The sequence below is a fragment of the Molothrus aeneus genome, chromosome 13, assembly GCF_037042795.1.
Source record: "Molothrus aeneus isolate 106 chromosome 13, BPBGC_Maene_1.0, whole genome shotgun sequence".
NCBI lineage: Eukaryota > Metazoa > Chordata > Aves > Passeriformes > Icteridae > Molothrus > Molothrus aeneus.
The window spans coordinates 7344159-7360726 of NC_089658.1; the positions used below are offsets into that span (position 1 = coordinate 7344159).

The following is a 16568-nucleotide window of genomic DNA, read 5'->3' on the forward strand; positions in this document are numbered from 1 at the left end:
GTTCTGACACTTAGTTGTCACAGCAGCAAGGCATCAAAAAAGTTTTATAATTTAGTGCAAAGAGAGATATTGGAATAAAGGAACCAAAACTGTTAGTGATTTTCAAGCCAGTTTTTTCATCAGTCAGAATTGTTTCTTTTCTGAGCTGAGAATTGTACCTTCCCATGAGAGCCCTTAGAAGCCATGGTGAAGTAATGCCCTACCTGCTGCATTCCCCAGGGCTGGCTCTCGCTGCATCCTGACGTGCTGGGTGGGCAAAGCCCCTGCAGTAAGCGGGGGAGGGAGAGCATGAAAAGGCTAAAAGGCATTGAGGTGCTGCTAGGCCCTAATTAAAACCCACTCAGAAGAAGTAACAGTCATGATACGGATGTGCTGTGATAATGGCCTTTGCCAGGTCTCACTTGAAACGTGCACTTAGACAATTAAATGCTAGCAGGCAGCCCAGAATTTTTCCATTGAAAAAACCTTCCATGCTGCAGCAAATGGAGTTTTGTGTCAGTTAAACTGTTTCATAAAATACAGTGTTGGATTATCTGGCAGTGAAATCTGAAACTTAGTGCTCATGTTTGGATAGAGCTAGAGAAGTGTTAAGGAAGAGCTCATACAATGTAATTGTAGCTTGACCCAGGGGATCTCTTTAAGTTCTATTTCCAATGTTTCTAATTCAGAATGATTAAAATGTGACCTTGTCTCACACCTACCGTAATTCCCAGGCTCCTTAGGTTTCTTTTACTGTAATTATGCTCCATTCAGGTTAATGCAAGCAATTGCAAACTACATGGCCTAGGAAAGAATCCAGACATGTTTACAGAATGTGAAAAACTAGTGATCCTGGAAAGGATTTGTGTATCATGGAGAAAAGGCACTGTGTGTGAACTCCCAGACTGATGCTGTGGAGAGGAAAAAAAAGGCTGATTTGATTTTTAGCCCTATAAACAAGTGAGTACAGATAATAAAGGGAGCATATTTTTGTGTACCGATTTGATGAGATCAGTGTAAGAAAAAGTTTGGGTCTTTATGTTTTCACAGAAAAATTATCATGGATGAGGAGAGAGTGCCTCAAAAATAGTGTGAAATCTTAGGAAGAAATGCATTCATTGGGCACTTTATTTTGTCCTGGGAAACTTCAGTTTGAGGAAGTCCTTTAGGAGAAGGAAACAAAGTAGAACCTAAGTTCGAGAATGCATTTTTTAATAGTGATTAACTTCTTTCTTTTTTTATCAATCCTCCCATCTTGTTTTAGAAAGAGAGTTTAGTCAAAAATTATGTTAATGATTTGAATGTTGAGTAGCTAATTGAAGCTGCCTGGAATGGTTCATTGCTTGTTCTAAGTCATCAGATGAAATTAATCATACCCAGCATCTCTGCATGGATTGAGAAACCCAATGACCTGGCCAAGAATGCAGCCATTGATGGACTTTTGATTCTGACTGGCTGTGAGATCATGCTGACAGGAATTCTTAGTTCTGTGTTGAGTTTGCTTTTGAAGCTTATGAGGGTTATCAGAGGAATTACTGCTCTTCTCCCCTATCCTCCAGCTAACAAGCAGACAATGTAGACCTTAATTGTTGTTCACATATTGCTACAGTGGACTGAGGAAGAAGGCTTTTGTGCATATGCCAACACTGCCCAACCTTGACTTTCATAAAACTGGAGATGGGGTATGCTATATATTTGCTTATTTATATATATTTCTGCAAGTTAGCATTTATTATGCTGTTTTTCTGTCAGAACTTTTCAAAACAAAGTGAAGATCTATGCAGCTTTTAAGATTTTTCTTTATGATTCTTATATTCTGAATCATTGTTTAATGTTTTTTTCTGTGAAGTTCATGATGAATTGCAATACTCTTAAACTAATTTAGGAGATGAGGTAGACATCTACAGTGTTCCTATCTACCATATACATATTTTAAACTCTGATTCTGTTTTGCTTTTACTGTATGTTTTTTAAAGTCAGTGCTGGGGAAGAGATACCCCCAGTGAAAGAAGCAGTTCCTGGTTAATAGTGACTGCTGAGTTGGCAAGACTCTGGATACTGGGGAAATGAATTGTCGGTGTACCAAATATTAGGATTCTGTCTGTGATTTTCTTCCAGAAATGTCAATTCCATATAATGCCTTTGGGAACAAGCCACAGATTATCGTTAAGACATTTAATTTTGAAAGATACTGATGTTCTGATCTCATTCTCATAATTTCATGTAAAACTATGAACACACTACTCCAACTTCTGGCGTGATTCGGATAATAATTTGCTTTCTAGTTTTGTTTTCATGCCTTAATGACCCTTGTTAATGTAAGTAACCTTTCCTCCTTTGTTTGTTTGGTTTAGTTGGATGGAGCAGAGCCGTCGGGGCAGCTGCAAAGTGCTGATGAGGAAGTGGTGTCTGCAGCCTGCCGCCTTGTTTGTGAATGGGCCCAGAAAGTGCTGAGCCAGCCCTTTGATACGGTCTTGGAATTGGCTCGTTTCCTTGTCAAAAGTCACTATATTGGTACTAAGTCAATGGCAGCTTTAACAGTAATGGCAGGGGCACCAGCAGGTAATGAGATAATGCTGAATGGTGAAATGGGGGATCTTCCTGCAGAGAGTAGTAACAGCTTGGTTTGAGAAAGCACTTCTCTTCAGGGCAAACTTTAACACTGACTCTGAGCAGTCAGCATTCATTTATGTGATTTTAGACACATTGCTGAAAATTACTGTTCTTGCTAGTAGTTTGGGTAAAGATCTGAAAATCAGCACTGGTCTCAGGTTTAGGTGGTGATCCTCCCATTTCTCTGGTGAGGATCCTGGTCTTTTAAAGCACTTCAGGGTGTGTGAGTAATTGTGCTGAACTTACATACTTGGCTGGAACAGGAGTTTGGTGCTATTACAGTGCTGGTTTGTAGATAGACTGCTGGTGTAGCTGTGTTTCTGTCTGCTAATTTGCCCTAGTTTGGAAACAATTTTCTGTCAAGAGCAGATTTTTTGATGTGGTTTGTTTCCTTCTGCATGCTCGAAATCAGTCACTTAATCACTTAGTGTGTTTTGGTGACTGTGGATAAAGTAAATTACAAAAATAAAGGATGAGAAGGGAAATGCAGGTGCACAGCATGCCTCCAGACTTGCCTCTGAGAAGTTCTGACTAGGCCTATCAAGCTAAATAGGCTTGTCTTCAGATCAAGGCCAACCTCTCGAGACAGAATGGAAAGCGGTGTTCAGGTGATCCCCTTCGGGATCATGTTGTTTTTCCTTCCAGCTCTCTTTCCTTTATTCCAGCTTGGACCTGACAGGTGGCATGGTGGGTTTTGCTGCTTGTGTGCTGCGTTGTGACCTAACACCTTGGCTGCATTGGTCCTGCTTGCCATGCTGCTAGAAGGGACACTCAGTGTATGGACAGCTCTTCAACTCATGGAGCTTCCCCTCCTCACTTCCTTCAAGGAAGATGGTTTCCTTCAAGGAAAAGGGCAGTTACTTCCAGTGCATGCCTCTATGGCTTGGATGGTCATTTTAGAAGAGGCTCTTCCTAGCATGACAAAAATAATTCCATTCCTCTTGCAGGGAACTACAGTGTCTCTGTGCATTAACTGAGAAAAAACAACTTTTACCCTCAAAGAAAAGTTTGAGGGTTTTTTCCTTATCAATTTTACTTGCCCATATAGAATTGTGTGCCAGTAATTGCAATATATTTGGGCATTTCGCTGCTCTGTGAAGAAGAAATTGTGGAAGTGCAGACATGTTGTGACATTCAACCTCTCGTGGTACATGTGGAATGCTGCTGAGACAGTGGGCTTCCAGATCACAGTTCCTGGGCATGTGCTGGCCATCAAAACCAAATACTTGGGTTTACTATTGTAAAATTAATATTAGTAAAACTAGTAATGTAGTTAAATGGTGTTGATTAATTTATAATTAGGAGTAATTTTAAAACTCTGTAACCTCAAAGTGTAAATGAAACAGTGTTAAAGCATTTCTAAAGGGGTAGTTCAGCAAGGTTATTTGGTCTCTAAAGAGCACACTAATCCTCTTGACTGTTAATAAACAGAAGATCATAAATGTGATGTGATTTTGTAAGGGAAATTAGTGCTAGCTGCACAGAGGACACTAAGTCTGTTTTCTCCATGAAAGTGACACTTGCCTGCTTTGTAAGCAGCAAAGTAATGTCTCCAGAAAAAATGCATTGTTTTTTGAACTTTTTCTTCTTTTTTTCCCTGAACACTTGTTCTTTTGCCGTTTTCCCCCATTATCCCTGATCACACAGAGGTTTGGATCCGTTCTGATATTAGATGCACTGTATTTAATGCCTTGGCCATTATATAATGTCATATACTCAAAGCTGCTCCTCTGTGGCACAGACCCACAGCTTTCTGGAAGCATTTTTCATTTAAAGCTGCCTTAGAGCAGGTAACAAAACGACGGCAGGTGCTGGATTTTAAAGGCTCATCTGAAGCGCGCCCGCCGCCCTCTGCTGCCAGTTCAGTGAAGTGCACCGGGCTGAGATTGTGCTGACACACAAGGTGCCATTTCACATTATTAGAAGCAAGAGGCCCATACAGACTATTTTAGCAGCTAATGCCCAGCTTGTCTAAAAGACATAGATTTTACCACAAATGTGGGAATAAACTGAAGCTGAATAGATTTAAACATGAAGTGGATGGGAGCAGCTCATGGAGGAGGTGTTCCCAGAACAGTTTCGGAGATGCCTGCCAGATATTCTCTGTTAGATGTAGAAGTGGCACCACAGCAGACAGGGTATGTTTGGTTGTAATTCATTCTCCTTCTTTTGTTTTCAGGAATAAAAGGGATCCCCCAGCCCTCAGCTTTTATACCTACTGCTGAAAGTAATTCTTTTCAACCACAAGTGAAAACTCTGCCATCTCCTGTTGATGCTAAGCAGCAGCTGCAGCGTAAGATCCAGAAGAAGCAGCAAGAACAGAAACTGCAGTCTCCTTTGCCAGGAGAGTCCCCAGTAAAAAAAACAGAGGGCGCTGCAACCAACGGTGTGACCAGTATATCTAATGGAAGTCCTGCCATCCTGTCCCCTCCACCTATTGGCATTGTTGTGGCTGCTGTCCCCAGCCCCATACCGGTAATGCTCTCCAGCAATTCTCTAGAGAATCCACCCTATGAAAAGGTTGTACATTGCCAGTAACTAAGCAGTGGTGTCAATGGATTAGGACAATTTCCATTCAAAGACTTGGGTGCCTTGATGTGTTATAGCACATTAGTTACAGGTTGATACAGAGGCAGCAGAATTCTGATCATGTAACATAGGCCAAGTTCATCTTTGAAGTCATTAAAGTGAGCCTTGACATGAAGTTTAACCAGATGAGAGAGCTGACACCAGTTGTGTGGGTCACTGAGGCCCTAATATGGAATCTAAGTTGCTTTTCATTGGCCTAGTGCATTTAGTGACAGGTACAATTTTGTTTTGAATGTATGTCTGTAGTACAGAACATTTTTGTCTTTCAGCCTTATAAACTTGGGCTAGGGAGTACAGGAACGTTATTTGGTGTTAAGATGTTGGCTGTACTGCTCATTTTGATAGGTAAGCCAGTTTTTCTGCCTGATAGTGCGTTTGTATTTAACTCACTTTTGAAACCTTAACAATGATCAGTATTTTGAACACATCCTCTCCTCTTTAGCCTTTATGTCAGTCTTTTTGTCCCAGGTGGTGAAGAATTGTATGAGAATGACCCTTTCATTAGCAAAAGAGCAGACTAGTGTATACGCCAGTGCCTCATGCCGTAAAAATAGGAGACATATGTCTGTCTACCAGTCCTTAGGCAGAGAAATAGAAATTGCCTTGGACAAGTAGAAGAGCTTATTTTGTTTCAAACTGATATTCACTAGCTTTGGTGTATTGAGCTATGTTGTCTTTCACCTTTGAAATGCCTGGGGCTGAGGTCATGTGTGGCCTTGGGGACCTCTGGCTTTGTTACCACACCTTTCCTTTTTCTCTCTTTACAGGTGCCAAGAACCAGGCAGTTGGTGACTTCTCCAAGTCCTATGGGATCGTCTGATAGCAAGGTCCTGCCGCTCAACGTTCAGGTGGTCACTCAGCACATGCAATCAGTCAAGCAGCCACCAAAGACTCCCCAGAACGTTCCCGCTAGCCCTGTTGGTGACCGCTCTGCCCGGCATCGCTACCCGCAGATCTTACCCAAGCCAGCAAACACCAGTGCTCTCACCATCCGCTCTCCCACCACGGTGCTATTTACCAGTAGCCCAATCAAGACTGTTGTGCCAGCTCCACACGTGAATTCCTTAAACGTGGTGAAAATGACAGCAATATCTCTCGCCCCGAGCAGCAGTAGCGTGCCCGTCAAACAGACGCCTTCAGTTAGCACTAGTGCAGGAGCAGTGGAGGAAGGGAGGACTGGTCCACAGATCAAAAACGGATCTGTTGTTTCACTTCAGTCTCCAGGATCCAAGCCTAGCACTGCTGCAGCTACACCTGCAGTCAAGATCAAAACAGAACCAGAAGCATTGCTGGATGAGAACTCTGCACAGGGCCAAGAGAGTTCTGACGTGTCTAAATCCATAAAGGCAACCCCTGACCTGCCTCCTGCACAGCTGATTAATTTTGAGGTTGCAGCCTTGAAGGTTTCAACGGATGATGTCATGGAGCTAAAACCAGGTAAGGGCTGTGATCAGGAAGCTGAAGAAGCAGGGACCAAATATAAGACACAGTCTGATGAAATCACACCAGTTTCTTCAGCAGGCAATAATCAAAGCACTCTTAAGCTCACAGTTGCCAGTCAAAACTTGTCCAGCACCAGCATCAATTCACCTCCTACTGGTGAGTCTATGATTAAAGACAAAACATGCACTAAAAGTCCAAGAAAGCGACAACCTTCCACACTTCAGGATTCCCAGTTACCACCTGTAAAGAAACCACTAGTGGAGCAGTTTGCAACTGGTAATGCTCTGGAGGGTCAAAAAGCTAACAATGTTAAGAAGGCTCTGAAGGTTGGATCAATAGCTAACAGTGACAATACAGCAACACTTGCTCAAGTTCCCATCAAGGTACCCGTGACAGTACCTGTACCTCCTACAGCTGCTGCAAACTTAGCAACAGACCTTTCTTTGAGCACCAATTTAAATACCTGTGATCCTGCTTTAGAACAACAGCTTGCATCAGCATCATCTCCAGATATAAAAGTAAAATTGGAAGGAAACTTGTTTATCATAGAAAATGATTCAAAATCTGATGGCAGCTTTAACCCAAATACATGGCACCATATCACCAAAACCTCTGATTTTGCATCTGTGAACTGTGATCAGCAGCAAGATATCAGTGTTATGAGTATTGCTGGGCACTCTGGCTCTAGTGACTTACAGGAGTCGGCGTGGGAGCCGGTGCACTGCGAAGGTATGCAGCAGGATGTGTACAGCCAGCAGTTACAGAGCCAGATCCAGGACTCCTTGGATCAAATACAAGCACAGTCTTCAAATCAGTTACCTCTGCAGTCTGAGCTGAAAGAGTTTGAGCATACAGTCCCTCAGTCAAATGAAAACTTCTTTTCGTTTGATGATGACCTTACGCAGGACAGCATTGTGGAGGAGCTGGTGCTCATGGAGGAGCAAATGTCCATGAATAATTCCCATCCTTATAGTGGTTGTCTAGGAATGGCACTTCAGAGTCAGGCTGCAGCTCAAGGAGCTCCCGTATCATCTCATCCAAGCAGCACGCACTTTTACCATTCGATCCATAACAACAGCACTCCAATTCACACTCCCACCCCCACTCCCACCCCAACTCCCACTCCCACCCCAACTCCAACACCCACCTCCGAAATGATTGCTGGATCTCAGAACATGTCTCGAGAGAGCCCTTGCTCAAGGCTGGCTCAGACGACTCCTGTAGACAGTGCCCTCGGAAGCAGCCGGCACACACCCATTGGCACACCCCATTCCAACTGCAGCAGCAGTGTCCCTCCGAGTCCTGTGGAATGCCGAAACCCATTTGCATTTACTCCCATCAGCTCTAGCATGGCTTACCACGATGCCAGCATCATATCAAGTAGCCCTGTGAAGCCAATGCAGCGGCCTATGGCTACCCATCCTGACAAAACCAAGCTGGAGTGGATGAATAACGGCTACAGTGGGGTTGGCAATTCCTCAGTTGCCAATCATGGCATCCTCACAAGCTACCAGGAGCTGGTGGAAGATCGCTTCAGGAAACCTCACGCTTTTGCAGTTCCTGGCCAGTCGTACCAGTCTCAGCCGCGCCACCACGACACTCACTTCGGTCGTGTGACTCCTGTTTCACCTGTGCAGCACCAGGCAGCCCCTGTCAGTAGCACTACCAAGCAGGAGGGCTTTGCTGTTCCTGCTCCTTTGGACAACAAAGGAACTGGTTCATCTCTCAACAACAGTCTGAGATGCCGGAGTGTGAGCCCTGCTGTCCATCGCCAGCGTAATCTCAGTGGAAGCACTGTTTACCCTGTGTCAAATATACCACGTTCTAATGTGACACCTTTTGGAAGTCCAGTGACTCCTGAAGTTCACAACGTATTTGCTAATATCCATGCAGACACCAGTGCCAATAACATAGCACAGAGAAGCCAGTCAGTCCCGTTGACTGTGATGATGCAGACGGCCTTCCCGTCTCTTCAGAAACAAACAAACACTAAAAAAATAACCAGTGTGTTGTTAAACAAACTTGATTCTGATAGTGATGATGCAGTGAGAGGTTTGGGAATGAACAACATGCCCTCAAATTACACAGCCAGGATGAATCTCACTCAGATTTTGGAGACATCCAGCGCTTTTCCTAGTGCCAACCCACAAAGTATGATCAATTCCAGCACTTCAGTTTATGAATTCCAAACACCAAATTACCTCACAAAAAATAGCAGCACCGATCAGATCAGTTTTTCTTCTGGAGATAACCAAGCACAATCAGACATCGGAGAGCAGCAATTAGATTTTAGCAGCACTGTAAAAGACCTTTTAGGGGAGGACAGTCTGCCAACAAACCAGCAGCTGGTGAATCAGGTGGCGTCAGATCTCAATAACGTTGCATCTGTCTTTCCCAGCGACATCAGGTTGTCTTCCGAGCTCTCAGGCAGCATTAACGATCTGAACACTTTAGACACAAATCTACTGTTTGATCCAGGTCGTCAGCAGGGACAAGATGATGATGCTACACTGGAGGAATTAAAAAATGACCCCTTGTTTCAACAAATCTGCAATGAATCCATTAACTCAATGACTGCATCAGGTTTTGAGTGGATGGAGAGTAAGGATCATCCTGCTGTTGAAATGTTGGGTTAATCTTGTTTTATAATATGTATGTAGCACACTGTATCTAAAAGACAGACGTATTGTATTTGTCTTAATGGAAGTGCCTCCCGCAGCAGAAACACTTGCTATGTATTGTGGCATTTTTAAAAAAGTTTGCTGTACCTGTTGCTCATTCTTCAGTAAGGAAAAGGCAGTCTTACCAATTTTAAACAAATCTCTGAAGGTGATGGGCTATCAAAGAGCCAGTATTAAAATTTGAATTTTGGAGTGTTTCCCATTCAACATTTCTTGTTCTAGCAAATAAAGAAGTGGTTAATGGCAGCCAGTGATGACAGCTATGGTTGATGCTTTGGGAGGGTTTTAATTCAAGCTTGTTAGTAGGCTTTCCATACTTTGTATTGGTTGTTACTTCTTAGTAGGTGATCTTTACTGACCTTTGTCATCCAGGTTTGAAATGCAGGTAGGTAATGTGGTGGGGAGTGGGTACAAGTGGACCAGGTGACATGCAGATGCCTGATCATTGTGTAGCTGTCTGGAGCACTGCTCAATGGTGAACTTCATGAAATCTCTGTAGCACTGGTGCCATTGGCATCTCCAGTAAAACACAGAGATGGGAAAAGCTAACAGGAATGATCAAGGAAAAAGATGCACTAAATTTTTTTATTTAAGAGAAATAAATCTATGTAGTTATTTTATCCATTAATATTCAAGACATACTTGATATTTTAGTTCTCATGTCAATGTTTTTATATTAGGTAAAATTAATGCAAAAAGATTTTGAGCACTGAGATTTAATCTAGGCATAACCCCCATATATTAAAGCGATAGGTACTGTGTATCAGTGCTAGAGAAGGAACATGGTATTTTCCCTCTTTTTTTCTTTTTTTTTAATAGAGAGCTGCTGGAGCTCATTAAAATACTGTTTCTAAAAGCTCCTTTTTTTTTAAGTTTGCTCTTTCCTAACCTAGTGGAGGGCATAGGAAGGTGTTATTTTTTTTTTTTGTTTCAGTAGGTTGAGCCTTTCTGTATTTCTTGCTCCCCCTCTTTCTCTCAAACAAAAGATTATTAAAATATTAGAAAGTGTGGTTAATCTAAAAATATTTCATATAGAGCCATAATACTGCCAGGCACTTTACAGATAAACAGTAAGACATTTGATCATTCTTTTGGTAAAACTTTTGAAAGTACTTACTGTTTTAGAAGCCTGAATTCAGTTTTCAAAAGTGATTTGACAGGGTTGATGAACCTGTTTTTTTTTTTTTAAAGGAAAAAAATGCTGCCCCTCTGGAAAATGAGAATTAGACTTCTGTCTCACTGGTTCACTCAAACCAAAAAGACCTTTTATTTTATCAGCATGGCATACATGGATCTCTAATGGTCAAAAGGGAGAGGTATTTACCCAGCTATGCCTTGATGCTAGAAAGAGGACGTGCAGAGGCAGATTTTTACAAAAGAAGTGGTGCACTGAGTATGCTACAATACTGTCCCTTAAGCCTAGTATAAAATGGATTACCTTCCTGTTACCTGACACAAAGCAGAAAATAGAGCAGGAAGAATTTTCTTCTTTTGCATTTCTTTGATGAGTGGTCATAAATTTACAAAGGGGGAGGTTCAGTAACCCCCCCCCTAGATTTCTCTAAGGGGAAGATGCTCAGATTTTTCATGTGATTAGTGTTTTTCTTTAAGTGACTTGGTGGTCTTCTGTTTCTTTAGTTTTTGTAAATGACTTGAGATCCCAGTACTGGTCAATTTTTTTGGCCGTGCTGATTCAATTTGTGCTGCTGCATTGGCACTGGAGGTGCTGGTATATCATGGCTTCTCTTGCCCTTCCCCCAGTTCATCACCAGTTTATGGCTTCTTCTGGAAGGACGAACAGGTGTGCCAAGTAATAGCACCTTGTGGGGGCCTGATTTCACTGTGCTTGCATCAGAAGTTTTGCCACTTCAGCGGGATCGAACCTGGGGAGTTCTGATCCCTCCTTGAAGCACAAGGATGTTGATTTGCTTTAAGACCTAGTGACTCTTCCAAGGTGATGGGGAGGAGACTAAAAGCTGCATAGTAACCTTCTGCTTGTTGTCCTGCCAGGTGTCTGTCAGTAAGACTTGAACCATTTTTCTCCTAGACTGAAGTTGCTGCAGGCAGGGCTTGAATCCTGTACTTGCCCATGGCCTTTTGAGAGGATGTGTTGAACAGCCTCTCACCCTGGTAGGAGGATGGGTCTGAGAGACACTCAGCACCTTTTTGTTTCTGTTCCTGACCCTGTGTGAAGTGCCAGCACTACTGTGAATAGGTGAAATCTGCTTCGATGAAGGGGGAGGGTCCTTCCAGCTCAGCTCTTGTGTGATGCTGTGACTCAGTGGCAGCTGCGGGAGGAGCTGCCCGGGTGCTGCAGCAGCCCGCGTCCCACGGTGGGCTGGCCTCACCTCGGGTCTCAGACACTGACAGAGGAGCGCCTGGGGCAAGGAAGGTTTAGCCTAACTGCTAGTTTTTTTAAGATTTCTCACAAAAGCAAAAGTAGATTTAAAGTTGATGCATTCTAAATTATGCAGCCATCACCAAAGGTTTTTAAAAGTGCGTTTAAAATTCTCTTTTAAATGCAAGCATTACATTGGGCCTAACATGTGACTTAATTAGCAGAAATATTCTATAATCAGTGGGTTTGAAGCAAATATATGTTTAATTTTAAAAGTATTAAATTTGATAAGAATTGTTTCAAGTAAAATCCAAGGCACAGGCACAGCTTTGTACATTGGTATGTATCATTCTAGAGATGTTTGTGTGTTGGTGTTATAATTAATGTTAGGTCCCTGTACTTAGTGCTAGTTAGTTCTTTATGATACATTGAGACAGAGCACTACTGCACACCAAAGTATGCAATACCCAAAGGAAAATTCTGTGATCCTAACAAATGGAAGCCTGTCTTTGTCAGATACTCCAAAACTTTGAATTTGAGACAGTTCTGACCCCTTGTTTACATTATTGGCTTCCTACTAACATAAGAAATAAATTATTTTGATAGCAGTTTTTGCTAAAGTATACAAACTAGTGAATTTGTACCCTGTGTACAGTATTGCAGCAAACACTTTAAATTTGATTGCTTGGTTAGTCCAGCAAACTTTCTGGGTTCATATATTGCACTAAAATTCTGTTGAACCTGTGGCAGGCACATTCCTTAGGATAAATGCAACAAATACGGCCCACAGATTTAAAAAAAAAGGCAAAATGAAAAAAAAAACTTTTTAATGTGTTTCATTATTAAAAGGCAAAATGTCATTAAAAGTGACAGGTGAAATTGTCTTATGTAGCAATGTGCATTGATCTCAATGAGATATTTCTATTTTTGATTCTCTTACATGAGAATATTGCAGCAGGAAAAATTAAGTTTAGTTTGCTTCACCATGTTAATACATGATCACAAAACGTGCATGAGTGTTAATGACTTAATCTTGTACAGTACTAGATATATTCCTGTAACCACTTTTATTTTTTCTATTCTTTTGCTGTATTGAAGCTGGTTCAGTGTTAACCAGGTGAGCATAGTTATTCACAAGTTATTTACTTTTTTATGTTAACTAATTCAGCTTAGTTATTGTTGAATATGTTCCTTTCTTGGATTATTTTTTATTGTTCTGGTGTTGAAAAACATTTTTGCATCATTTTATCATGATAAGAATTCATGAAGTAAATAATTTGCAAATAATTGCAATAAGCACTGACTTCCGAACTGAAAAGAAGGAAAGCGTTTCTTGTGCAGTGCATCTGAGGATCATATAATAGTCTTGTACTATACTGTGCTTTATTTACTGCACCATAAGGAAAGAAAAATCCCTGTTCCACATTTTCATTTAGTGCAGGAAATCCAGTTTCTCCCCTCTTCCCCAGTGTTTTGTTGTCTGTTGTACTGCTGAAACTACAGTAGTTGAATATTGCAGTAGCATTTCAGTTATTTTTTTTATTGAAAGTGCTCAAAAATTGTTTTTTAAATGTTTTCAAAAACAATAAAAACATTTTGTATTAAAATTATTTCTGGAGTTTTTTCTTTATATGGAAAATGTGCTTTAGGTCTGGCCTAAAATACAGAACTTTGTAGTTTGTGCAATGACAGAGGACAGGTGCCCAGTTGAACCTTGCTGCAATTGCTGAGCCCATTAAAGCTGAGTGTGAAGGTGAATCTTCCTCACTGGGGTGCCTTTGTCAGACTTAGTCCAAGTGTTGGTTTCTTGCCTGGGTGTCAGCTCTTGCAGTTGTGACATACAACATCCCATTGCTGGTGTTGCCATCCACTGTATTGGTGCTTGCCTGGTTCTGCTTTCCATATTTATGAGGCACTCTTACAAGATAGTGTTAGTGTGGCTTTGGTCTATGGAGTCCTGTATTTGGATTGTAAAATGGCATGTAAATCCATCAGTGTGCCTAGCACAGTCTATGTGAACAGGATGGAAAGGCATTGCCACAGAGCAGGAACTGGCTACAGAAAAATGAGAGAGGATGAATATTCAGGTTTTCATGCCAAAGAGATGGCACTTGTTCAGACTTAGACTACATCCCAGACTACTGAGGTGCTGAGATGAGCTGGCAGGTGACAAGATTTGATGTTTGCACAAATCCCTTAGGCTCATCAGCAAAGAAAAAGAATTATCACAGAGACATAAGACAAAATAAATGAAAGAGAATCAGAAAGATACAAATTTTAACATATCATGGGAGGAAATACTATTAATATATCTCACTGCATTCTAAACATGCTTTACAAAGAGTTCTCAATGAACAATTGACAGACACCCTTTATGTTCCACAGTCATAAAAAATGCAAATTAAAAACTCCCAAGGTATGAGATGGAATATAATGTAGAAGATAATTGAAGGATACTTGAGAAATTGCTGATTCACCTGAAGTAATAATGGGTTTTAATTGTAACCTTTCAGCTGTAAATTTGAAAGAATTTGTCTTAAAGGTTGGTAAAAAGGATCGAAAAATCCTTTTAAAACAAACAAATCTCTGAATGGAAATGTCCTAACAGGAAAGATTTAAGAAGGTAGAAATCTTGGAACTGATGTCATGAGCTTTGTAGATTTAAAATTATTAGATGCTTATGTGCTTAATAAAGACATCCAGAGGAAGTCCAAACAATTGCTTTGAAATATTCTCACATCTCCAGAAATACCAGTCTGTATGTGTGAAGGCAGCTGGTATTCCAGTAAACAGAATTCCACCTCTGGGGTTAGGGATTGCTGTGTCAAATGAGGCAGTGGTTCATGTAGTCCATACAGTGTCTCTGGCAACTGATACCTCTTCTCTAGAGCAGACCTGCATTATTACGTGGTCACAGAATAAATGGCTCTTTGGAAACTGTTCTAGACTCAAGACACAGAAGCTCCATCTGAAGTTAGAGTTAACCAATGCTTGGATCTTGCTGCTCTCCTCCCTCTCTTAAGAATGGTACAAGTTAAGCTTGGATAAGGAGACAAAACTGAAGAAAAATATATAGTGAGGCTTACAAACTGGAGCAACGCTGGGAAGTTATTCCAAACTTAAGGAAGGAGCAGGGACCTGACTGTAAGCTTAAGATGTTTCTGAGTTGGGATCCACAAAATAGTTAACAATTAACCTGAATGTGCCCAGGCCTGGGCTATGCTGTCCTTGTGCTTTGTGCCCTGTGTTTGTCTCTGGCTGCAGGAAACCTTGGCCAGGTAGCCATAACAGGAGCTGCAGGCAGCTCCCACTCAGTGCTGGCAGTGATGCCACTTGTGTGTCCTTGCCTTTGATCTGAAAGTGCAGCTGGAAGTTCTCATGTGAACATCCTTTCTGTTGACCTTTGAAGTAGTGAGCAGAGGTTGTTTTCTGTTAGGAAAATCCTGTAAAAACTCAAATAAGGTGGCCTTCTATGGGCAAGATGTGTGTGTGGATTGGAGGCCCATTCTGTGCTGCACAGTTGGGGGATCTGAAGGGATGTGAGACTGTACTGTCCTCTCTTTGTAGTGCTCACTCCAGCAAATGGCATTTTAAGCATTACTTCACAGGATCTGAGTGCCTTTGTTACTGCTTTTTTAACAAACCAACACCTTCTAGTGCATAGTTAACATTACCTGATGAAATTGCAAATCTTTCTGTTTCTTTTGTTTTTCTTACCCAACTTGTTAAAAAAAGAGAAAGGGGTAACATACAAACTCAGGAAAACCAGATTAATTAAGTCAGAAGTGAACTGAGGACATGGAAAAAATTATTTAGAAAGCATTTAGTGCTAAAAAGACAGCTGTTGCAGATTACAGTGTTTAAATACCCCAAATAAAAGACTGTCTTGATATAATGCAGAATACATAACTGAATTATTTTAGTTCATGATAGGTCATAACATTTCTGCCATGTGCTTTGGATATGTAGGAAATATCCTACTGGTGATGTAAGTACTTGAAATGTGTTGGAACATTTGCATATCTATTCTCCAATGGCTTTGTCGTGCCTCTTCCTGAGTCTGTTCTTCCTGGGCCTGCCTACCCTTTTTCTATATCTGGTAATACCTCAGTTCTGAAATCATTTAAAGGCTCCATTTTTGTCCCTGTGGCTCATCTTTTCTCTGCTGTCAACTTCCTTTTAAATAAACTGCTTTTATATGGATTATGATAAGTTATGTATCATTGGAACTTTGCCTATCCACACTACCTAATTAGATGATGCCTATTAGAATAAAATTTCAGTGGATCTCAGGCTGCTGGTTCAAGTAATGTTAGCAGTATCTACTGATCTAAAGCATAGGCTGCTGTTTGTGCAGGAGAGCTTTGAGTCAAATGTTAAAATTGTACTTGGAAAATTGGCCCAAGGACTGAAATGAGCCTCAGCAGCTTGTGAGTTTCATTTTAACCTACCTATGTATACAAGGGGCCACTTTTTGATGGAACTGTTTTTAAAGTTGTGTATATATTATCCCAAATAAGCTAAATATGCTTTTAAAGCCTTCATATATGGTGAAGGTAGGAAGAAGAAGATACATAGGAAGCTGGAAATACATTTTTATTTCTTCAGGGGTTGATAGACTTATGTTCACTTATTAACTTGTTGGTAGTGGCTTTTTGTGATGACTAAACAGAACAGGGCATTACCTGACTGCTGCTGGAGCTGAGTCCATCTGTAGCCTCAGGTTTTTGAAGCACTGTGTGGAGGAGGTAGCTAGTGGGGATCAAGAGAGGTTGTCCCTGCAGCCTTCCTCAGGTAGCCAACCTACCTACGGCTTCAAATCAGTACTTCTCAACACACTTACTTAGAGAGCTATTGGGCTCTCTTTTTGCAAATTTCTTCTTTTGTTTCTGGTATGGAGGGGAAACACAGCACTGTAACTTATC

The 16568-nt window shown here is 41.3% G+C and overlaps 1 protein-coding gene across 1 annotated transcript in view; it reads left to right on the forward strand.

The window, feature by feature from the left end:
* The window catches only part of RFX7 (regulatory factor X7), a 49272-nt gene extending 36019 nt beyond the window's left edge, over positions 1 to 13253 (forward strand). Inside the window, exons 6-9 of the mRNA XM_066558539.1 lie at positions 1577 to 1661; positions 2334 to 2541; positions 4772 to 5067; positions 5949 to 13253. Of these exons, the coding sequence (XP_066414636.1) occupies positions 1577 to 1661; positions 2334 to 2541; positions 4772 to 5067; positions 5949 to 9260 (3901 nt within the window). The 3' untranslated portion in view covers positions 9261 to 13253. The remainder of the gene's footprint in view (positions 1 to 1576; positions 1662 to 2333; positions 2542 to 4771; positions 5068 to 5948) is intronic.
* Positions 13254 to 16568: the final 3315 nt, after the last annotated feature.